We start from the raw sequence: 26,004 nt of genomic DNA, 5'->3' as shown, positions 1-26,004 counted from the left end.
AAAAAAAAGAAAATCTCTAACTTATGCTACAGAAGGTTTAGAAATTAAATGATATAATTAAAAGAATGTTCTATAAAAAAGAGAAGAAAAGAAAAGAAAGAAATTTGTAAAAGAACCTACCTCTATTTATTCAAATTGTATACAGACTCTGGTTACAATAATATTTATTATCCAGCCTTTTTAAAGCACTATGATTTTGAGGTGAGCTTTAATTCAAGGCCTTAACTTAGACTGAACATAGCTAGCTTATATAAAATGTTCGAATGGCCAGGTGGCTTTAGTTTCTGAGTTTGGTAACAAGAAGTCCAAATTAAAAAAAAAGAAAAGAAAAGAAAAAAACTTTTTAGAAACAGATTTTAAATTTAAAAAATGTGTGTGCTTTGTTGTTGTTTGGTTTTGGGTTTTGTTTTGTTTTAGTTTTAGTTTTTAAAGATGCCTTCTTTCTCATTTGCTACCATGGATCTCAACATTATGTGAGAGCATGTTTCACAAACCAGTCATCATGCTGAACAGGCATGCCATTAATTCAACAACTTTTTCATAGAAGTCAGGAAACCAGAGGGGTAGGCCAAAAGCTTACTTTCTTATAAGGAATACAAACTTTGCTATAGCCGCTTTCTCTTTTGAGCCCAGCTTCTCATTTATAACATTGTCTTACTTGCAATACAATCAAATTCCAGCCTTTATGACAGAAGAGATGGGTTTTTTTGATCAATAGAATTCAGCAGCCAAAGCATTAGTGTTTGGGTTTTTTTTTCTTTCTGGAAAGCATTTGTAGCCACAGGCTCAAAGGAGGAAGAAAGAGAGAGGGATTAACTCTCTGCAAGGAAGGTCAAAAACATAATTTACAAGTGAGGCAAGAGGAGCAGCTGTATCTGTAGGCCCAATCAAGACTACCAGCTGGAGAATTTACCAGCAATATGAAAACCACGTCCACCAGATGTCAAGCAATGCAACTAGAGGCCAAACATCTTTGGGCTCAATGCAGGACTCTCCACTCTCTTTACTACCCATATTTCATATTAAATAGTAAGGTGTCTTCCACAGGCCACCAGCAGGGATAACTAGAACATTTCCGCTCAAGGGACTTAATAACATGATGGTACCTCCATCAGACTGGCTTCAGTACTAAAGTCTACCTCATATATGTTCTTTTATTAAAAAGCAATTTTAGCTCAGAGTCAATATGTAAGGGGTGAGAGAAACTTAAATGGCTGCAAGCCATTACTGTGGCTTCTCAGGCTTATTTTATATTTGGGAATGGTTTTGTCATTGGGAAGAAAAGAATGTTCTGAAAATACTTTTTTGAATAACCATTTTCCCACTCATTCTTTAAGCCTGTGCTGTTTAATACAGTAGCCATTTCACCACATGTGGCTATTTAAATTAAAAATAAGTAATTTAAGTTAAATTTAAACTAATTTAAAACTCTGTTCCTCAGGCATACTAGCCATATTTCAGGTGCTCAGTAGCCACATGTGACTAGTGGCTAACCTACTGGACAACACAATATAAATATAAAACATTTCAGTCATCACAGAACATTCTATTAGGCAATGTTACTCTAAACTCGAAAATCATCTTTATTTTCTTTGTTTATTTATTTATTTATTTATTTATTTATTTTTGAGAGAGAGAGAGAGAGAACAAGTGGGGGAGGGGAGGAGCAGAGGGAGAGGGAAAGAATCTTAAGCACACTCCATTCCAGCACAGAGCCCGAACACAGGGCTTGAACTCACAAACCTGAGTTCATGACCTGAGCTGAAATCAAGAGTTGAATGCTTAAGAGACTGAGCCACCCAGGCACCCCTCAAAAGTCACCTTTAAAACGAGCAGCTATAATTTCCTTCTGTATATGCTATGAAACAAGGCAATCTCTGTGCAGTCTCTTATGAAGTAAGTCTACTAGTATATGAATATTGTATTAGGTGAGGGTAAGACAAAGAGGAGGAGAACTCAGTAACATTGTTACAAATATAAGCCAATCTTTGTCTGATGAAATGCTCTTGATGCTACTGGCTTGCTGGATAATATACAGAGGCCAGACTGGATGGCTTAGTTAAATAACAAATCAGCAATAAACTGACATGTATCCTTAATTTGTTACATGTATCCTTAATTTGTTAATGATTCAATCTATATCAGACATTTATATCAGAAGTTTCCTTACTTATATTTCCAAATGTGCAAAATAAATTATGTCCTTTAAAAAAGAGGCTGCCCAACTTCACAGCTTTGCAATTGAGGTACTTAATACCAAGTAAACATCATATGCCACAGCTGTTTCTAAAAATTTTATGAAGAAGAACATGAGTCCAGTATAAACTAAAATCCACAGATTATATTTCTTATATAGACTCACCCATCATGGATGCAGGGAAACCAAGCAATGCATGAGTAGCTGTGTATGTCTATGTGATTGTTGTGACTCACTGAGGGATGCATGCCACAGGCACGTGTCACACAGGGCACAGACCTTTGACTCTGCTCACGAGGACACCGTGCCAGGGCATGCCAGGACACAACAGAGCACTAGACAAGTCATATGTGCAAGCACCTCAGCCACCTCCACCCTTGCACATGCAGGGTGATGTCTAGGCACTCAGCCTTCTTTACCTCAGTTTCCTTGATCTATTCCAACACTCCCTGTAAAATCACTCAGCCCTGTCAGCCCATCAGCTCTACTCCCATTTTCTCTTCCCAATCCCCAGTTTCTTCTTTTCCAGTTATTCACAATGGCTGAGGAAGAACAAGATGAAAATAAAGGGGGTAGGGATAGTGTTTCCTAATCTCCCCTGCCCTGTCATCAAAAGCTAAAAAGATCTGCTGTTTCTCTTTGGGATCATTAACTGTTCTTAATCAGATTCTCATAAAGATCACAGAGCTACTGCCCAATAGAGGCTGAAAAAAATACATTTTTATCAACTTCACTGGTTAGAGGTTCATGCAACAGCTGCAAGGTTTTCAGGTTATGCCCCAGTTTTCCCGCTTACCTTGGCTTTCCCATCCTGGGCTGACATATATCCAACACACATGCTCTCTGTCGTGTGGCTCCAAAGAAATTCCACTGCCGTGGAAGAGAACACAAATAGGCACATTCAGATCACAGATGGAAAATAAATCTTTGCTTTTTAATAGAACAGTTAAAGATGGCTCTATATTTTAACACACTCAGTTCCCTACTTTCCATTTGGTCCTTCATAAATGTCAAGATGATTTAGTACTCAAAACTGTGTAATGCCATTTACTATGAAATGATAAATGTATTTCTTTCTTGTCAAAACTTATGATTATTACATGTAAAATAAATGCTCTTCTGTTTGAAACTTGTAGCCTTAAAAACACACATGCACCACATACTCATACATACAGTACACAATGATTTAGCATATGTAATATTCCATAACATAGTTTCTGTAGTTTCCTTTAACACTAACACACACACACACACAGTCTTGGTTTCTAAATACCATTCTCCATAAAAAGGAACCAAGATTCTTTGGAAAATGTTCATTCCAGTCCTGGGGCAGAGAAAATATAAAATGAATCTGGAACATCTTATTGTGCCAGAAAGTAAGGAAGTGCTCAAAGAATGATGACAACTTATCAAAATGACCCAGACGTCAGCCTGAAGGGGCTCCCACTGGCCAAATCAGTGTCAAACTAAGTATCAAAATAAATAGTAATGAATTATCACCACTGAATAAAATAAGAACCAATGAGCCCATACTAATGCAAATAAATAAATGAATAAATAAATGGGGGAGAAGAGAAAGCTCTTCCTTGTAGCAGAATGCCAACTAACAAATACAGAAGAAATAACAGTTAGAAAACCATCATGGTTGCTAAAATGGGTGACAATTTGAAGAGGAGCAAACTATTTACATAGTCTCCAAGTATCTCTCCATGAAGTCCTTACTAAATGTAACGAGGGAAAGTTTAAGTTCACTGTGGAGAAACTAGTGAAGCCCCCCTAATCAAATGATCGAAACTCACATCACCAATTAAGGGAAAATCAACACCATGTGCCTTCTGGTGGGACACTGTGGGACACACCACCACTTCTGTGGTACTTCTGCCAAAACTGCAGAACCCAGACTGCATGAGGAAACACCACACAAATCTGATACAGGAACACTACTAAATAACTGGTTTGAACTCTTCGGAAATGTCAAAGTCAATTGATACAAAGGAAGTTGAGATAAAGGAGATATGATAACTAAATGCAATTTAGTTGGAGAGATGTCACAGGGACATTATTGAGACAATTGATGAAATTTAAGAAGGGACTACGGATTAGGTAATAATGCTGTATCAATATTAAATTTTATTATTTTGATAACTGTATTGTGATTATTTAGAAGAATGGCCTGTCCTTAAGAAATATACACTGAAGTGTTAAGAGTAAAGACAGCAGACATCCACCTTGACTTCAAATAGTTCAGAAAAAAAAAAAATACATGTTTCAGTGTGTGTGTGTGTGTGTGTGTGTGTGTGTGTGTGTGTAGAGGGAAGAGAGGAGAAGGAAGGAGTGAGGATGGAAAAACAAATGGGGGGGAAATAAAAACAATGGGTGAATCTGGGTAAATGAATAGTGGGTGTCCCTTGTACTATTCTTGCAACTTTTTTGTAAGTTTGAAATTATATCTAAATAAAAAGTTACAAAAAGAAAAATCCACAAACATATAGAGATACACACAAAACCCTGTGACCTTCAAGTATATATACTTTCAAAATTCTAAATTTTTTTAAAGGCATTTTTTAAGTTTTGACGTACTTCTCCAACAAAAATTTCAAAACTCCCTGATAATAAAACTGCATTGCTCAAGACAAACCCTCTGGGTCCCAGGCCATCCATCTGTTTATATCTCTGAGCTAATTAAGCCTGAAGACAAGTGTTTGAGTTGAGATACAACTGTGGGATCAGTGATCCTAGACTCTGAAGGCTTTGCCAGACATGTGGGGAAGAAAGAAGCAGTAAGGGGCAAAACTGAGTTCCTCAGATACGTGGCTCATTCCCTCATCATTAATTAATTATCAAACCTGCCAACCTGCTCAACAGACGCTCCAGTGAAGAGTGCAGGAAAACAGTGTCATGCAATGAAGCAAGTTCTCTTCAACAGATGTTTTTTCTTCCTCACACATCTGCTTTGAACTTCAAAAATCTTGAAGTCCAGAGCAAGGTCTGGGATATTCTAAATTGCCTAACAGAGCAAAGGCATTCAAGTCTTACTGAATTTCCTTAGAGTGGTGACAAAGTAATTGTATTTAAATACAAAGTTAAGGCATTTCTAAAATTGTGACTTCTCCTTATTCTCCAAATGTTAAGGTGGCTCATGAACTAGCCATGGAAAGAAAAATATATGGAAATATAGTTGATCTAATTATGAAAGGATAAAAACATTACACTTTTTAAAGATACAATTGTGCTTATTTTAAATGCATTATTCTCTCTAAAAATGTAGCCTGCTTTAAGGAAATGTAATATATAAAAAAATTCAGAATTATGAAACAGGATAAATTGGGTACAATGACTGACTTCATTAAACAATAGTTTTATATTGAAGGGTTTCCAGTGAAGTTTCTAGACATAGTTTAGGAGTTCTTCTTTTTTTTTTTTAAAGATTTTATTTATTTATTTGACAGAGACACAGCAAGAGAGGGAACACAAGCAGGGGGAGTGGGAGAGAGAGAAGCAGGCTTCCCGCCGAGCAGGGAGCCCGATGCGGGGCTCGATCCCAGGACCCTGGGATCATGCCCTGAGCCGAAGGCAGACGCTTAACGACTGAGCCACCCAGGTGCCCCAGTTTAGGAGTTCTTAAAGAAAGTAATTCAGTGTCTAGAAATTCAATCTTCATTTAATCTTTTCACAAACATTTATTACCAAAAAATGTATTTTTGCAATGTGCATTGTACTGACACACCATTTTTAATACCTACAATTCAAATATGGATGTATGAATTACTAGTTCAGGCTAACTTGAGAAACTCAACAGTAATCGTTTATAATTTAAATTATAGAATGCTTTTGAAAAGAAATCCTGTTTATTTAAAAATGTATGTCTTAACTCAAGTTAATTTAACAAAATATTTCTTGATCAAGGGCTTCAGGGAAGCAGGAGAGAGAGAAACTAACAATGAGAATCCAGCATATGCCAGGCACTGTCTTTTGTAATAGAACACAGTAAGGCCTGGATGGGGAACCTGAGGCTAAGAGCAGGTAAGTAACATGGCTTAGGTCATTTTAGTAAGTGCACAAACTACAATTCAAACAGGACTTTGGATTCCAAAACCTGGTGACCTTCCATTGTTCTATTGCTTTGAAATTTACACTGCTTAGAAGATTTATAATTAGTGTTATATATTGCGAGGATTAAATTCATTAAAAACACCAAAGGACCAACAAAACATCAAACACAACTCTTAGATATCTCTTAAGAAAAGCTTTTATTTTTATTTATTTTTTTAGAATATTTTTTTAATTTTTATTTTTATTTAAATTTTAGTTAACATACAGTGCAATATTGGTTTCTGGAGCAGAATTCAGTGATTCATTATTTACAAACAACACCCAGTGCTCATCACAACAAGTGCCCTCTTTAATACCCATCACCCATGTAGCCCACCCCCACCCACATCCCTCCATCAACCCTGTTTGTTCTTAACAATAGAGTTTGTTCTCTATTGTTAAGAGTCTCCTATGGTTGGTTTCCCTTTCTCCTATTTTCCCCCCTTCTCATATGTTCATCTGTTTTGTTTCTTAAATTCCACATATAAGTGGAATCATATGGTATTTGTCTTTCTCTGAATGACTTATTTCAGCTGGCATAATACGCTCCAGTTCCATCCATGTCATTGCAAATGGCAAGATTTCATTCTTTTTGATGGCTAAGTAATATTCCACTGTGTATATTTACCACCTCTTCTTTATCCATTTATCAGTCGATGGACATTTGGGCTCTCTCCATAGTTTGGCTATTGTTGATAATGCTGCTATAAACACTGGGGTGCGTATACCCCTTCAAATCTGTATTTTTGTATCCTTTGGGTAAATACCCAGTAGTGCAATTGATGGGTCGTAGGATAGCTCTATTTTTAACTTTCTGAGGAACCTCCATACTGTTTTCCAGAGTGGCTGCACCAGCTTGCATTCCCACCAAAAATGTAGGAGGGTTCCCCTTTCTCCGCATCCCCGCCAACATCTGTCGTTTCCCGACTTGTTAATTTTAGCCATTCTGACAGGTGTGAGGAGGTATCTTATTGTGGTTTTGATTTGTATTTCCCTGATGATGAGTGATATTGAGTATCTTTTCATGTCTGTTAGCCAACTGGATGTCTTCTTGGGAAAAGTGTCTATTCATGTCTTCTGCCCATTTATTAACTGGGTTATTTGTTCTTTGGGTGTTGAGACTGGTAAGTTCTTTATAGATTTTGGATATTAACTCTTAAAACTGTAACAAAACCCAGAGGCTACAAAAGACAAGATCAATACATTTGACTACACTAAAAATGTTTATGATATTCCCTTTTGCCATATGGGGAAAAAAGGTCAAGAGATAAATGACACACTAAGGAAAATATCTGCAATTTGTAGCACAGAAAAAGGGCTAATTTTCTTCATATATAAAGATTCACAAATCAATTAGAAAAGGACAAAAGGAATATAATTGGCTCTAAAACATGAAAAGAAGGTCTACATTTCTCATACTAAAAGAAATGCAAGTTAAAACCACAAAATACCATTATTCAACCATCAGGTTATCAGATATCAAAAGTTTGAAACAACATTATGTTAGCTGGGGGTGGAGAAAAAAGCACTCTCACCTACTAATTATGGAGGCATGGCCATTTGAAAATATATCCTTGCAATTTGTGGTAGTTATGTTCTATAAGGTTGCCATGAACACTGAATTAGCAAACACTGAGCCATTGCTCCTAAGGGAAATATAGGGTTAGGTTCCTACAAGCCTCTTCTCACAACATTTTCAATCAATAAGTAACCTTATTTTATGTGTTTCTGTGTAAAACATCTTATTTAATATATTTTTCTTATAAGTAATTAATTATACATAATCTTTCTTTATAACACAACATAAGCAAAGAAGAGTTTAACATTTTCCTGATGCTGGATAACCTGCTTATGAATTTCTTTGGTTTTCAGCCTCACAATAATGCTGTCCCCTATGCTCTGTTCATTGGTCATTATCTCATGAATCCACAAGTTGAGTACTTTTCCAGCTTTTCCATGGCTTCATCATGCACACAGATGTTACTTTAGCAGTTTCTGGAGCAGCCTCACAAACAATTCAATGAATTTCCTCTTCCTTTTTCTGGATGTACAATATTGTTGATTCATTAACTTTGAACTCATAGCCAACAGCATTATAACTCTTGCCTGAAAGAAGCTTATCAAACACACGTTTTCTCCACAAGACAGCACAACCTCCTTGCACAAAGAAACACTAGGCAGCACTTCAGCCCTGAGCTTGGGGGCCGCTTTATTTTTTTAAATTTTAGTAAGATTTTAATTTTAATTCCAGTATGGTTAACATAGAGTGTTATATTAGTTTCAAATGTACAATATAATGACTCAACAATTCTATACATTACTCAATGCTAATCATGAAAACTGTGCTCTTTAATCCCCATCACCAATTTCACCCATCCCCCCAACTGACCTCCCCTCTGGTAACCATTAGTTTGTTCTCTATAATTAAGAGTCTTTTTCTTGATTTGCCTTTCTCTCTCTCTTCTGTTTTTATTGTTTCTTAAATTCAAAATATGACTGAAATCATATGGTATTTATCTTTAACTTATTTCACTTAGCATTATACTCTCTAGCTCCATCCATGTTGTTGAAAATGGCAAAATTTCATTCTTTTATAGCTGAATAATATTCTATTATACATATATACCACATGTTCTTTACCCATTCATCTATCAATGGATACTTGAGATGCTTCCATAATTTGGTCATTGTAAATAACGCTGCAATAAACATAGTGGTGCATGTATCCCTCCATATTAGTGTTTTTGTATTTTTAACACTAGTACTTTGAATGCTGGATTGTAGGGTAGTTCTGTTTTTAACTTTCTGAGGACCCCCCCATACCATTTTCCATAGTGATTGCACCAGTCTGCATTCCCACAAACAGTGCATGAGGGTAATTACATGTTTAACTTCTGGAGGAACCTCCATACTGTTTTCTACAGTGGCTGCACCAGTTTGCCTTCCCACCAACAGTGCAGGGGGTTCCTTTATCTCCACATCCTTGTCAACACTTGTATGGAGTTTAGCCATTCTGACAGGTGTGAGGTGATATCTCATTGTAGTTTTGATTTGCATTCCTCTGATGATGAGTGATGTTGAGCATCTTTTCGTGTGCTATTTGTATATTTTCTTTGGAGCAATGTCTATTCATGTCTTTTGCTCATTTTTTAATTGGGTTATTTGTTTTTGGGGTGTTGAGTTTTATACGTTCTTTATATATTTTGGATACTAACCTTTTATCAGACATGTCATTTATAAACATCTTCTCCCATTCTGCAGGCTTTTAGTTTTGCTGATTGTTTCCTTCACTATGCAGAAGCTTTTTATTTTGATGTAGTCTTAATAGTTTATTTTCGCTTTTATTTCCCTTCTCTCAAGAGATATCTAAAAAGAAGCTGCTATAGCCAATGTCAAAGAAGTTACTGCCTGTGTTCTCTTCTAGGATTTTTATGGTTTAAGGTCTCACATTTAGGTCTTCAATCCATTTTGAATTTATTTTTGTGTTTGGTGTAACAAAGTGGTCCAGTTTCATTCTTTTGCATGTTGCTGTCCAGTTTTCTCAACACCATTTTTTGAAGAGACTGCTTTTTTCCCATTAGATATTCTTTCCTGCTTTGTGGAAGATTAATTGACCATATAGTTGTGGGGTTCATTTCTGGAGTTTCTATTCTATTCCAGTGATCAATGTGTCTATTTTTGTGCCAGTCTCATATTGTCTTGATCACTAGAGCTTTGTAGTATAACTTCACATTTGGAATTATAATACCTCCAGCTTAGTTTTTCTTTTTCAAGATTGTTTTGGCTATTCAGGGTCTTTTGTGGTTCCATACAAATTTTAGAATTGCTTCTTCTGGTCCTGTGAAAAATGCTGTTGGTATTTTGATAAGGATTGCATTAAATCTGTAGGTTGCTTTGGGTAGTATGGATATTTTAACAATATTTATTCTTCCAATCCATAAGCATGGAATGTCTTTCCTTTTCTGTGTGTTTCAGTCTCTTTCAACAATGTTTTATAGTTTTCAGAGTACAGGTCTTTCACCTCCTTGATTAATTTATTCCTGGATATTTTATTATTTTGGGTACAATTGTAAATGGGATTACTTTCATAATTTCTCCTTCTATTGCTTCATTATTATTTATAGAAATGCAACAGATTTCTGTACAATGACTTTGTATCCTGTGACCTTACCAAATTCATTTATCACTTCTAGTAGTTTTTGGTGGAGTTTTTAGGGTTTTCTGAATATAGTATAATGTCATCTGCAAATAGTGAAAGTTTTACTTCTTCCTCACCATTTTGCATGCCTTTTATTCCATCCTCTTGTCTGACTGATGTGGCTAGAACTTCCAGTATTATGTTGAATAAATGTGGTAAGAGTGGATATCCTTGTCTTATTTCTTATCTTAGGGAGAAAGCTTTCAGTTTTTTATCATTGAGTATGATGTTAGCTGCGGGTTTTTCATTTATAGCCTCTATTATGTTGAGGTCTGTTCCCTCTAAACCTACTGTTTTGAGGGTTTTTATCATGAATGGATGTTGTACTTTGTCAAATACTTTGTCTGCATCTATTGAAATGATCATATGGTTTTTATCCTTTCTCTTGTTGATGTGATGAATCATATTGATTTGTGAATTCTGAACCACACTTACATCCTGGGAATAAATGCCACTTGATCATGGTGAATGATTTTTTTAATGTGTTGCTGGATTCAGCTTGCTAGTATTTTGTTGAGGATTTTTGCATCTATGTTCATCAGAGATATTGGTCTGTCGTTCTCTTCTCTTGTAGAGTTTTTATCTGGTTTTAGTATCAGCTAATGTAGGCCTCACAGAATGAATTTGGAAGTTTTCCTTCCTTTTCTATGTTTTGGAATAGTTTGAGAAGAAGAGGTATTAATGCTTCTTTAAATGTTTGGTAGAATTTGCCTGTGAAGCCATCTGGTCCTGGACTTTAGCTTGTTGGGAGTTTTTTGATTACTGATTCAATTTCATTGCTGATAATCGGTCTGTTCAAATTTTCTATTTCTTCTTGGTAGTTTGGTTCCTATTTCTTCCTGGTAGTTTAGTTTCTATTTCTTCCTGGTAGTTTGAATTTATCCATTTCTTCTAGGTTGTCCAATTTGTTTGCATATAATGTGTCATAAGATTCTCTTAGAATCCTTTGCATTTCTCTGGTGGTGTTTGTTACTTCTCTTTCATTTCTGATTTTGAATTTTCCTTCTCTCTCTCTCTCTCTTTTTTTTTTTGTCTTTTCAGTTTTGTTTTTGTTTTTAAAGTAGGCTCCACACCCAGCGTCGAGTCCAGTGTGGGGCTTGAACTCATGATTCTGAGATCAAGACCTGAATTGAGATCAAGAGTTGGATGCTCAACCAACTGAGCCACCTAGGTGCCCCCAGTCTCTTTTTGATGAGTCTGGCTAATGATTATCAATTTTGTTGATCTTTTCAAAGAACCAACTCCTCCTTTCACTGATCTGTTCTATGGTTGTTGTTGTTGTTTTTAGTTTATATTTCATTTATTTCTGCTCTAATATTTATTATTTATTTCCTTCTATGGGTTTGGAGTTTTGTTTCTTCTTCTTTTTCTAGCTTCTCTAGGTGTAAGGTTAGGTTGTTTGAGATTTTTCTTGCTTCCTGAGGCAGGCCGCTATAACCTTCCCTCTTAAAACAGCTTTTGCTGCATCCCAAACATTTCAGACTCTTGTGTTTTCATTTTCATTTGTCTCCATGTATTTTTTTATTTCCTTTTTGATTTCTTGGTTGACTCATTCATTGTTTAGTAGCATGTTATTTAGCCTCCATATGTTTTTTCTCTTTCCAGATTTTTTTTCTTGTGGTTGATTTCTAGTTTCATAGCATTGTGGTGAGAAGAAATGTATGGAATGACTTCAATCTCTTTGAACATGTTGAGATTTGTTTTGTGGGCTAATATGTGATCTATTCTGGAGAATGTTCCATGTGCACTTGAAAAGAATGTGCGTTCTGCTGTTTTAGGATGGAATATTCTGAATTTATCTGTTAAATCTGTCTCGTCCAATGTGTCATTCAAAGCCACTGTTTCCTTGTTGATTTTCTATTTGGATGATGTTCTGTTTGGACAGATGTCCTCTGATGTAAGTGGAGTGTTGAAGTCCCCTACTATTATTTTATTATTATTGATTAGTTCCTTTATGTTTGTTATTAACTGCTTTAAGTATTTGGATGCTCCCATGTAGTTGTGTAAATATTTACAATTGTTATACTTCTTGTTGGATTGTGCCCTTAATGATTATATAGTGTCTGTCTCTTGTTACAGTCTTTGTTTTAAAGTCTGTTTTGGCATAGGGGCCCTGGGTGGCTCAGTTGGTTAAGTGTCCAACTCTTGATTTCAGCTCAGGTCATTATCTTGGGGTTGTGGGATTGAGCCCCACATTGGGCTCCATGCTGGATGTGGAGCTGGCTTTGGATTCTCTCTCTCTCTTTCTGCTCTCTCTCTCTTAAAAAAAAAAAAAAGTCTATTCTGTCCTATATAAGTATTGCTACCCTGGCTTTCTTTTCAAATCCATTTGCATGGTAGATGCTTCTCTATCCCTTCACTTTCAATCTGTATGTGACTTTAGGTCTGAAATGACTCTCCTGTAGGCAGCATATAGATGGGTCTTTTTTTTTTAAATCCATTCCATCACCCTATGTCTTTTGATTGAAGTGTTTAGTCCATTTACATTCAGAGTAATTATTATTAGGTATGCATTTGTTGCCATTTTGTTACTTGTTTTATGGTTGTTTTGTAGCCTTTCTCTGTTCCTTTCTTCTCTTGCTCTCTTCTCTCACAATTAGTTGACTTTCTTTAGTGATATACTTGGATTCCTTTCTCTTTAGTTTTTGCATATCTATTACTGGTTTTTGATTTTTGGTTACCTTTCGGTTTGTATATGACATCTTCTGCATATTGGAGTCTATATTAAGCTGATGGTTGCTTAAGTTTGAACTCATTATTTACTCCTCTCCTTTCCACATTTTAGGTATATGGTGTCATATTTTACATCCTTATATTCTGTGAGTCCCTTGACTGATTTTTATAGATACACTTATTTTTACAGCATTTGTGCTTCCTACTTTTCTTACTCTTGTTTATGGTCTTTCCTTTCAACTCAAAGAGTCCCCCTATAACATTTCTTGTAGGACTGGTTTAGTAGTCATGAACTCCTTTAACTTTTGTTTGTCTGGGAAACTCCTTATCTCTCCTGTTCTGAATGATAGCCTTGCTGAAGAGTATTCTTGGCTGTAGACTGTTTCCTTTCAGTACTTTGAATATGTCATGCTACTCCTTTCTGGCCTGTAAAGTTTCTATTGAAAAATCAGCTGATAGCCTCAATGGAGGTTTCCCTGGTATGTAACTGCTTTTTTCTCTCTTGCTGCTTTTAAAATTCTCACTTTATCACTATTTTTCGCCATCTTAATTACTGTATGTCTTGGTGTGGACCTCCCTAGGTTGATTTTGTTGGGGAGAATCTCTGTACATCCTGGATCTGGATTTCTGTTTCCTTCCCTAGATTTGGGAACTTTTCAGCTATTATTTTTTCAAATAAATTTTCTGTCCCCTCTTCTTTCTCTTCTTCTGGGATCCCAATAACATGAATGTTATTATACTTAATGGTGTTGCTGAGCTGCTTCAGGGCCATTTTAAACAGTGAAATCATCAGCAGAGGCACAAAAATGTAAAAAACATGTCATTAAACAAGCTACAAAGAGGATGCTGAGACATGAAGGCAAAGATTCACCCTGCTCACCTCAGCTGGGAATGTGCATGTCAGGTGACTCAAATTCTTTACCACTCTGCATGTGCCTACAAATGACTGTGAAAGTGTGAGGAGTACTGATTTTGAAATTACAAAAAAGTTTCAGCAAGTAGGAAAATGAGCAAATATGAAATCTGCAAATATTGAGGACTGACTGTAGTTATTAAAATGACATAGTCTTTGACCTAGTAATTCTACTTCTAGGTAATTATTCTATAGATATGCTTTTATATGTATGAAATAACATATTTACAAAGATACTCATTGAAGTAGTTTTAATTAGGAAGAAACTGGAAGTAGCTCAGTTGCCTATTGGTGGGAGTATATATAAATAACCATGGTACTCTATAAAGTGGAATACTATGCAACAATTAAAAACAAAGGAAGAAGCTCTACATAGGAGGTATGGAACCATCTACACTGAGTATTTTTGAAACTTTCTGACCATGAATCACAATATTAACAAAAAAAATTTAAAAAGTCCCACATGTTGTCACTTAGTATATACATGTCTTTATAAATGAAATTTCACAAAATAATACCTACCCTTTTACTTACCATGCATTGGTTTATACTACTGGGTTCTTTATATTCTATCCACCACATTTAAAAGATTCTGCCTCTGACTCACTAAATTGACTTTAGACCTCATTAATATGACATGCTTTTGTTTGAAAAAATACTTATTTACAAGATAGATAGTTTATCTAAAATAAAAGGCAAGGTAGACAATGATATAGAGATAGTGCTGCCATTTTTGTGGAAGAAAATAAAAGGGGACCATGGATGAATATGTAAATACATGGGATCTCTCTGGAAGAATATTTTAGGAACTGGCAACAGTAGTTGCTATTATAAAGAGAACTGTTTGGTTAAAGGAGTTTAATGGAAGGCAACCTATTTTTTACCATATATCCTTTCCTGAAACTTCTGAATTTTGTCCTATTTTGGTTTATTTCCTATTTTTTCAAAATGCCCCTAGGAATCTCAATTACCCTATTAATCTATGTGATCTATTAAGAATTTCTTCCTTATTTAGATTATGACATTCTGAATTTCTGAAATTTGATGTAATGAGATGTTACCATATATTTTTAATTATCCTTCATAAGAGTGCTTATTATGATGTGAAATGATCTAATGCTTTCAAATTGTTTCATGTCTCATGACTATCTAAAATATGACTAAATCTTATGAAGGACCATGAATAAGTCCCTACATAAATTTACACTGGGCATATATATTTAGGGCAAAACCTGTTATGTTTAAAGAGCAATTAAAACAAACAAAACAAAAATTTATTCCTGTTAGAAATTTAAAAATTCCAAAACCACTACAAGCTTTAAAAAATAAGTAGAAAACACGGGGCGCCTGGGTGGCTCAGTCATTAAGGGTCTGCTTTCGGCTCAGGTCATGATCCCAGGGTCCTGGGATTGAGCCCTGCATCGAGCTCCCTGCTTGGTGGGAAGCCTGCTTCTCCCTCTCCCACTCCCCCTGCTTGTGTTCCCTCTCTCGCTGTCTCTCTGTCAAATAAATAAAATCTTAAAAAAAAAATAAGTAGAAAACATTTATTGTCTCAAGGGCAGTTTATATCACAAACTTTTATAACTGTCTAATTAAGTCCTAATTTATAATTAAAACCTGGTAAAGGGTAGTACAAAATTAGCTCAAATACAGTTACATAGAGGCAAAAAATAATATGAATAGCATTTCTTACCATGAGTAATATCTAGAAGTCTATAATTTGTTTCTTGATTTTTAGGGACTAAATTTGAAATTGTTTAATACACCTAAAATGGAAATTTATGGGAAGAGTATTAAGAAATGATTCTAATAATACAGCAAACTGGGCAGATGTTATATCATAGTACTGGGACTTTTCCATGTATAATTATTCCATGTAGAGAATCATGAACTGAAGCAACATATAGGATAAATGAATGGCTTGGAATGACATATCTGAGTGTGGGAAAGTGCCCTGTTTCTTTGCCAGTGGCTGGTTACTGTTTACATCTCAATTACTAATTTGAAAAGCCTACTGTTTTTTAGAAAGCCAAAGCCCAAGGGGCACCTGAGTGGCTCCGTCAGTTGAGCGCGCAACTCTTGGTTTCCGCTCAGGTTATGATCCCAGGGTGCTGGGATCAAGCCGCGAGTCGGGCTCTGTGCTCAGCAGGGAGTATGCTCAAGATTCTCTCTCCCTCTGCCCCTCCCTCCAATCACACACACACTTTCTCTCAAATAAATAAATAAATCTGAAAGAAAGAAAGAAAGAAAGAGAGAGAGAGAGAGAGAGAGAGAGAGAGAGAAAGAGAGAAAGAGAGAAAGAGAGAAAGAAAGAAAGAAAGAAAGAAAGAAAGAAAGAAAGAAAGAAAGAAAGAAAGAAAGAAAGAAAGAAAGAAAGAAAGAAAAAGAAAAAGCCATTGTGAGGCTACTGAAAATGACCAGGCCATGAAAAGACCTTCATCAGAAAACTTTAAGAATACCCAAAGCCAGGCTAAAATAGATTAACATGTAAAAGATGGTCACAGGGATTTGGCAAGCTTCTTCTTTACCAAGTGACTTGACAGTACATCATATCACATAAGCGTGATGTGAAAAAAGGCCAATAGTACAGATCCTGTTCCAGTGCCAGAGAATGGGTTAGGTGGGATGTGCTGTGCCTGTGCTCTTCAAGAATGACATGTTAGGGGCTCCTGGGTGACTCAGTCAGTTGAACATCCGACTCTTGATTTCGGCTCAGGTCATGATCTCAGGTTTGTAAAATCAAGCCCCACATCGGGCTCTGCACTCAGCACAGAGTCTGCTTGTCCCTCTCCCTCTACTCCTCTCCCTGCTGTCTCTCACTCTCTCTCAAATAAATAAATAATAAAAATCTTTTTTAAAAAAAGGATTACAGGTTAATGGTATTACAGGCACATCCGAAATGGATTTGCACATAATCTTAGAGGCTAGCTTTTCTGGAAAGCTGCATTTAATGCATTGGACTAAATAAATACACGCACAAGTATAATGCACAAGAGTGGTTCTACTTTAGTTTTAATGTCCTTCCACTATATGAGACAGCCTTTAGCCCCTATGCAAGGCTTTGATTCCTAGTGACACTTAAATTACCTCCTTCACTAGTTAATATTAGAGCTACAAGCCCCCCCCTTGCAAAATGCTCCCCCCCCCTCCAGGATACCTCTTTCTCTTTCAAAATGATTCACAGGTCATTCTGTTTAAGCAAACAAAATTTCTTTACTAGGGTTGCAAGCAAGTTTTCTCTACCAAATGGATTCTCTTTTCTAGCCAGAGAGAAGTTCTCAGCCACCTCTTTAAAAAAAAAAAAAAAAATTGTTGTTCTCCAAGTTCTCCAATTGTTGTTAACAACCCCCAGCTGCACTGGCTCCCGCACCCATTTAAAACCCCTCTGCCTGGCTTCACATCCCAGACTTCTTGCAAGGAAAACAGAACTTTAAAATCAGAACCGTCTTGGACCGGACAGTTGCCAAGTCAGCTGCTGCTCCTTAGACTTAGGTGGAATGGCTTATCCTCAGACATTTTGCACAGTGCTTTAAGTTACATCTTACTAAATAAAGATAAGCTCATTTTTAAAATGGGAAGAATGAGGAACTGTAAACAGAAGAGCCTCCTCTTATCTCTGTAGATTTTCCCTCCTGGTTGTTAGGTTCCTTATAACCCAGAATGGGGTTCATACAGGGATACTTTACTGTCCTGACATGGAATCTTTAAGATTCATATCTTGTATGTTCCATTGTGGCCATTAAGTAGCTCTGAGTTGGCTCACCTCTCTGAAAAACTTTCACCACTGAACTGTTTTAGGAGGGATGGGATTGAAGTTCTATAGAGCCCCGTTTATACTAAGCCAAGAAAATAACTATTTTCTCTTTCCAAGGCTCACTCTGATTTGTTCAAGACTAAAGGATGCTGACTGAAAAGGAAGAGAAGAATGTCGGTCAAATAGTAATATAAGCCTCAAAGGACAATTTGATTCGTTTCCTTTTTTTAATCATTTTATTTATTTATTTTTAGATTTATTTATTGAGAGAGAAAGAGCATGAGTGGGGGGAGGGGAACAGGGAGAGGGAGAGTGAGAATCTCAAGCAGACTCCCCGCTGGCAGAGCCCGACTCGAGGCTCGATCCCACGACCCCGAGATCATGATCTGAGCCGAAATCAAGAGTCGGACACTTAACCGACTGACCCACCCAGGCACCCCTTTTATCATTTTATTGTATTAGAAACTGGAAATAAGGGCCACTGGCTGCAACATGGAAGTTCTCTGCTGAACAGAAAAGCATTCAGTGAAACAAGTTTTATTGAAACATGATTTCATTCATTCAACAAATATTTAGGATTTATTTCATGTTAGAGTGATCTCTATTACCATTTGAGCAGATGAAAACTGACTATAAAATTTGTCAAAATATTTTTCTGAGAGTTTTAGGAGAACCACAGTAATAAGAATTACATAATCACTAGAATTCTATTCATAAATCTTTGTATTCTTTATATCAAATGGAAAATTTTGTGGCCAAAAAAAAAAAAAGTACTACATGGTTAGATTACAGCTAGTACTACACTTCTTATGATGGAGAAAAAAATTTCAGATAAACATCCATTTCTAATTTTTAAAAAGTACATTAGTGATATTTAAGGGGAAAAAAATTTTTATAAAGCAAACAAAGCAGATTATAGCTATATGTAATCAACAACTTTTTATTTTAAAAATGACAATTCTAAAAAATATAAATCTCAGAGCACTACCTCAATAAATCAATGCAGCTCTGTTGCTGAAAAGTTTAAATATGTCTGCCTATTTACTTTGCATTTATGAATAACTACTTAATTTGCTTCCTTCCATCTTATCCTTAAATAAGAACCAAAATGTCACCCTCTATCCCACGACTACAGTGAAGATGTATCAATTCCAAAGCATTGCTGGGGCACTAAAGAAATAAGCTTCTACCCACTTCCCTAGGTGTTATATGGAAGTGTTGAATCACTATATTGTACACCTGAAACTAATATTACAGTGTATGCTAACTAACTGGAACTTAAAATTTAAAAAAGAAAAAGAAAAAAGCTTCCAACCATGACACTGGACCCTCTTATAGAACAAAGTTTTAGTTATATTTCTAAGACAAGTTATTAACATCAGATAAGCATCCATCAGTACCTCTTTTCCCACTACCAGCCTAATAGCTAATTTGCCTTCTCTCTGAGAGTTATTTTTATGATCATGTGAGCCCAACAGAATGCCTAGTCATAAGTGCTCATGGTGGCATGTGCCATGAAATGGAAATCAGTGATACTGCTGGGGCCCCCAGAATGAAGCTCCTTTGAAGTGCATGTGTTTATGTGTGCTCGCCAAATTTTTAATGCCAGTAAAACCAAAAGGCGGTTTGGAATTTTAACTTACAGTAAAATGACCTTTTATCTTTTTAATGTTCCAGGAAGCATCAACTCAATCTAACATTTTTTATTTTTAAACCATAGCATGTTTTGGTAACAGTGACAAAAAGAGTACTTGATAAAGAACTTTGCCTGTTCTGCAAAGGAGGGGAGGGAATGCCACATTTAAGTTCTAATTGGCAAGTGAAAAACTATTTAATTTGATAGAGCTAAGTCTAAAATGATGGAAGGATTCATTATTCTTTCAAGTAATTATGTAAGAAACTGCAAAAATTCTCACAGAAGAAATCATATGACATACCATTTATCATACCATTTATATAAAGTCAGGCCCACATGGGGGCTTCAAAGAGATGGGTAATGGACAATTTCTTAAGCGGGGTGGCAGGTCCACAGGTGTTCATTTTATTATTATCCTTTATAACTTACAAATTTATTACATTCTTTTAAAAATATATGAAACATTTCATAGTTAAGATGAAAAACAGGGAAAGAAGGGGTAGCTGGACAATTAGAAGCAATATCATGTACAACACTTAATTATCAGCATAATGAACATATTCCTGGATAGTAAGGAACCTGGAGTTATTCTCTGCATAAGGTGAGGCTAGCTTAATGGGGGAGTAACAATTACCATATGTGTTCATCAGATGATCAGGCTCTGGCTGAACTGAGTGCCTCAAATCTATTTAGGATGAAGGACTCCCAACAGTGGCACAGAGGTCACTGGCCAAACACACAGTCTTTTTGCCCCTAGGAGCCCCTATGCCTCCTATCCTGAATTGCTTAAGATTTTCCTTAAATATATGGAGTCTGTTTCTCATTGATCCCCATATTCACTGCTTCCTAGTAACCATTCTAAGGCAGGGACCCCTGAACTTCACAAAGTCTGTCAGGCTCCCACCAGTACAGTGAGGGCAAGCTATAAGGAGAGATTGGCTATTTATGCCATGTATTTGCATATATTCTAATTACTTGTGTCAAGTCACAAGTTTAAAACAGAAAAAGACTCATTTTTTTCCCACTGGAAGGCTTGATGTGCCTCTGTTTACACAATTATTAGCCATACTGTATACAGCAGCCTCAATAAAGCTCTTCTGTACAGGCCTGGAAAGCACATGTAATTGTACTTTAGCAGGTAAAATATATATTGGGTTTTTTTTTTTCTCTAAAAGCAGAGAGAAAATTAATTCTTTTCAGCTGTTCCACTCCAGGAAGAAGCATTTGCTTTGTGTTAAAGCAGTGATTTGTAGGCTGGGCTTTGCTAGCATCTCATGATCTGGGGAGTGGGAGGTGGAGGGATGGGTGTTGCAAACACATTTACATCCAAACTGTCCTTTTTACAAGGCTGTTTGCAGAGGTTATCTTCTGTGATCCATTTTTGACTGTCTCCAAATCTTCTTGTTCCCAGACACTTGTCATTATCCAACATTTCCGAGCCATACTGTTTTGGATTGTTTTTAGAGCATGTAAGGATACTTTATGTGACATTTCATTTTTCTGGAAGAGTGTCAATTTAAAATTTCTGCTAAAAAATCAATAAGGAAATTCCATTTGACACTTAATTCGTTTATTTAATAATCAGTGGAGCCTACTATGGAGGGTGGGTACAAGATTGGATATGACACAGTCCTTGCCCTCAAATGGTTCACAATCTGGTGGTGTGATTCTCAGAGGCAGTGGAATCTTCTAGCACTTGGAAAGATATTTTAAATCCCTGGATCCTCCAGGTGAATCACTGGGGCGCAGAGATCTGTGATCTATTCCTGTCAAATAAGTGGGCTCAGAAAAAAGCTTAAGAGGTGCTGGCCTAGAGGGAGGGATAGACACTCTAACACATGTCATGGCGAGTGTTACAAGGGATGCCAATTGCATGTTGCAAAAAAAAAAAAAAAAAAGCACAAGGGAGGAACAAATTACTTGGGGAAAAGGGTTTCCAAAGGATTCTAAGAAGATTCTTATCTGTCCTGGGTCTTTAAAGAAGGAATGTAACTGGCCCAAGGCATTCCAAGCACAGGTAAAAGCATGTGAAAGTTATTGGGGAAAAAACAGGACCCTCTGGAAGACCAAGCAATCTGGAGTGCCCAGAACTGGGGGCGCTGAGGCTGTGTAGAGGGAAAGGACTAATTGGAAATGACAATGAAAGCATGTTCCGGGGTTAGATCAGGGGAGGACTTTCCCATCAAGTTAAGTAGTTCCCATCTGTCTTCTAGGGAAATGACCAGCAGAGGCAGGAGTATGGATGCATCCTCACAGAAAAATTGAAAGCAGGGAGTGACAGTAAGAGACACAGGTTTTGACTTTACTTTAACACACAGAGAAAGTTATTCAACATTTAGCTTAGACATATAGTAAACTAATTACATATACTTATGTGGCCCTTCTTTTGACCACTATCCCTCTGAGCCTGGGATTGGTCTCTCTAAGCCACCATTAGATCAGGTTCCATTTTTGCCTTTTCTGCTTCAGGGCAGCCTGCTTCTCTCCTGATTGCCCATTTCTGAGCCCATGGTTAGGTTCTCTGGGCCAGCGAGAGAAAAGTCTGGTAAGTGTATGGAGGTGGGATAGGAATAGAGTCAGAGCAGCTAACAAGATAGTTTAGAAAAGAGTGACCAGGGACTATAAAGTAGGAGGACACTGATCCCATTTGTCTCAGAGGATCCCAAAGAAGAAAACCAGGATCCACTGATGCAATCTGATAGTCTCAGCTGCCTAAAGATGCAAGAGAGCACCTTGATTTGTTACTGTAGCTCTTTAGACAAACTAGAGGTTCATTTGGCAGTGAGAGGATTTAGAAGGTTTGTTAGTCATCTATTTTGGCATAAATTACCCCAAAATGTAGTGGTTTAAAACAACAAACATTTACTATCTCAATTTCTGTGGGTTAGGAATTCAGGAGTGGCTTTGTTAGGTGATTCTCGCTCAGACACTTACACACTCCCTCATGAGATTCAGTCAAGAAATCTGTGCAAGGCTGCTGCAGTCATCTGAAAGTTCATTCAGAGCTGAGGCTATTAGCAAGAAGCCCCAGTGTCTTGCTGGCTTTTGGAAGGAGGTCAGAGTTCTTTGCCATGTGGACCTCTCCACAGTGCTGCCTGTCTATACATGGCAGTTGGTCTTTCTGAGAGTGAGAAAGCAAGAAGGATGTCACAATGCCTTTTTTGATCTAGCCTCAGAAGTCACACACTATCACACTGCCATATTCTTATGCCTTGTAAGAGAGTCTCAGGGAGAGGAATTAAGCTCCATCTCTTGCAAACAATTTATGGATAAAGCACATGTAACAGGGTCACACAAGAGGATTTTGAATATTCCTTCATACCTGAGATTTACCAATTCTATTCATGAATCAGTAAACAGAGGACAAACCTTGAAAGTGTCCTGTACTTGAGTCATCCCACCCTTGAAGTGGCCCCACTGGGGCTCTTGTAATTGATATATTTGTCAAGAGGAGAGGTTCAGTAATGGGTTTCTGGAAACTCCACCAAGTGACAATGGGGTTTGACTGAAACTGCTCTTGTGGTGTTATGGAAACACTACTTATGATTTTCAGAAAAGAGAGTGGACACAGAAAAAGCTTAAGTTAGAGACTGTTTTAATTATACTATTCTTTGGGGGGAAAAATGATTGACCAATATATAGTAATCCAGTTCTTGGGTTTTTTTTTGTTGTTGTTGTTGTTGTTTTTTTTCATTTTGGGAATTGTTTTATTTGGATTGTACATAAGAAAGACTTCTGAGATCTCCTGGTTACTAGATATTACTAAGCATTACAGAGCCATGAGTTTATGAAGTTAAACTCTCATGAGGGTTTTATAAGGCAATATAAGAAGTCAAGGTCCAAATATAAAGCAAATTAAGTTGTGGCCTGCTTTGGAGCAACTGATAGGGTATAGCATGGGAGAATCCACTTGACCTTGATGTTTGAAATATTCTCCTTTTACAGGCAGAGGTTTATGACAGACACTTATGAGTCCAATCTTCCACTACTGGGATCTGCAGTAGGTAATATTTATACAGTCTTGGTACTGCCAATGCTGGTTACTAACTATCACTGTTCAGAACCTCTAATCAAAGTGTAGAAGACAAGTTAGCTATAGGACAGAATGTGGATGTTAATAACCATTGCAGCATTGGTAGAGATTGAGGTGAGGGTTGGGAGTAAAAAAGAAAGAAGAAAGAACACATGAACTTTCCTGAACTTACATAGTCAAAGGCGTGAGGTATGGTTGAGAGACTGTATAAAGTTGAGGAATCAAGAAATAAATTAAGAAATAGTATGTTACAGTTGCAATAAAATTAAAATTTATGATTTCAAGTTAGAGTAGAAGTCTAACAAAGTCAGGAGGAAAAGGGAGCGGAAAGTGATGTGAACTACATTCTTAATTTTTTTTTCCCCAAAAAGGAGCCACAAACTACTGACCAATCAAGAAATAGAAGCATGAACATATTCTATAGAGTGCAGGTGTTTCCAACAAGAATAACCAGAACCAGAGACTGGTGGCTCTGGGACTGAGGTGACCATGGTGACTTTCACATCTCCTTTCCTATCCTTCTATACATACATTACTCTTTTGAACAAATGTAAAAATCCATGTGGTTGGTATCATCTATAAGTTGACACTAGCCTATGTTCACCAGGTTTTAGAAGATAAACTTCACAAACATTAATTCCTCTAGTTAGGTTTAACAAATGACAAGATTTTACTTATTTTAGAAATTCACACTTTACATTTCATTCTTCTTTTTGAAACAGAGAGTAGGAATTAGTTTACAAATTACTACCTTGGTGATAAAAACTATTTAAGATGAGCAAAAATGCTATGATTTATCCTTAATTATGCATTTCTATACTACACCACCAAAAATAAAACGACAACCAAAAAACCTTATAATTTTCAGGATTAACTCTAATGGGCAAGAATCCAGGCTCAGTAAAGAACTGATACTCCAACCTAGGAACAGTCTATGAAGCAGTTTTAGTAACTACCCCCGTCCGGCCCCCAGTACTAAGGGTTATTCTGAGTTTTAATGGAAGGCCCAGGTACATCCTCCTACAAACTCCCTTCTATCCAACCATGGAAGATTTCTTCAAAGGATTCAACAATGATTAAGATACCAAAAAAGCAAATGGCTAATTTGCCTTGGTTTAATAAAAGACAGCCATTTAAAACTACATTTCCTGGGAGCAACCTGGGTACCAAGTATACTAGGTGGAAAGAGAAAAGGAAAAAAATATATATATGAGGTTAGTAGTCTGAATCCAAAGTGCATTTTTTTTCCCCTTTGAGGAATTAGGGGGAAAACTTTATGAAAGCTCTTTCAGCTTCTATAGAAAAAATACTTTTGTACCCTCATAAGAAAGGCTTGCTTTTCTAATTTACAGACTCACTTGTACTACACCAATTCACAACAATCATACAATATAGATCAGGCACCACCCACACCTTCTGTAAGAAAATTTATAGAAAGGGTTGAACTACCACAGTTCCTGTGGATGATCTACAACAGTTATATTAAAAAAAAAATAAAAAAACTTAGGGAAGAATGGATAAATACAAAGTGGTATATCTGTATAATGGAATACCACACAGCAATGAAAATAACAAACTACTGCCACATGTAACATGCACATCAGATACATGTAGTACATATTCTATGATTCCATTTATATAAAATATAAACCCCAGCGAAACTAATCATGGTGTTAGAAGTCAGCATAGTGGTTCACTTTGGAGGGGTAAAGAATGGGGGTGGGTTACCAGGGGTTTTGGGGGTTGTGGTAAAGTTCTACTTTTTATCTGCTTGCATGAGTGGGTTCAGTTTATAATAATTTATCAAGCAGTTGCAATTATAATTTGTGTACTTTCCTGAATGTATATATAATTATTTAAAAAGTCAATTAAAAAATAACATATAAGGCCCCCTCCTAGCTTATGCAGTACCTTTATGCAGATTTTTTAAAAATGTGCCCTCTGGATAAATGGATTAGAAAAAGGCATCCCTGTGGGCAGAGGGAGTCCCACAGGTTTGTGGAGGACTGGCTGGTTTTTAACCCCAGTGGTACATTTGGCTAGACACAAAACCGCACATCTGGATGGACATCTGCAAATCTGCAAAACACTCACTTGACCTTTCTTCACCACAGCTTTATGAGGAGGGCAGGGCAGATGTCCTTATTTTACAAAAGAGGAAGTGGCACAGAACAGTAAGACTGATGCACAAAGGCGTCATAGCTAATAAGCGATGGAGCCAGAACAGACTCCGAGGCCAGTAGCTCTTCACATGGTTCTGATTCTGTTTTGGGAGGGGAAACAGGAAGAAGCTTCTTTCTATGTTTGTTACTGTGTATGTTGTTATGGGTTATCTCCATGCTTTGTGGAACTAGGCAGGGAACAAATACATGGTCCAATGTTCTTAATATTGGGGCTTTAGTAAAGGTCCTAGGTTCTAAGCCCATTTGAAAAATATGCTTTAAGCATACACTTAAAAATGAATATTCAACTTTTACATGTTTACTTATGCAAAAAGATCAGTAGAAT

The 26,004-nt window shown here is 36.7% G+C and overlaps 1 protein-coding gene across 2 annotated transcripts in view; it reads right to left on the bottom strand.

Annotated features, from left to right (window-relative positions):
- TASP1 (taspase 1) overlaps positions 1 to 26,004 on the bottom strand; it is a 294,371-nt gene that overhangs the window by 35,808 nt on the left and 232,559 nt on the right. For both annotated transcript variants that reach the window (XM_021700673.1, XM_044918611.1), the window contains one exon: positions 2,994 to 3,067. In XM_021700673.1, the coding sequence (XP_021556348.1) occupies positions 2,994 to 3,067 (74 nt within the window). The remainder of the gene's footprint in view (positions 1 to 2,993; positions 3,068 to 26,004) is intronic.

Source organism: Neomonachus schauinslandi, chromosome 10 (genome assembly GCF_002201575.2).
Source record: "Neomonachus schauinslandi chromosome 10, ASM220157v2, whole genome shotgun sequence".
Classification (NCBI taxonomy): domain Eukaryota; kingdom Metazoa; phylum Chordata; class Mammalia; order Carnivora; family Phocidae; genus Neomonachus; species Neomonachus schauinslandi.
The sequence above is the reverse complement of the archived record's forward strand: the minus strand, read 5'-3'. Positions and strand labels throughout refer to the sequence as shown.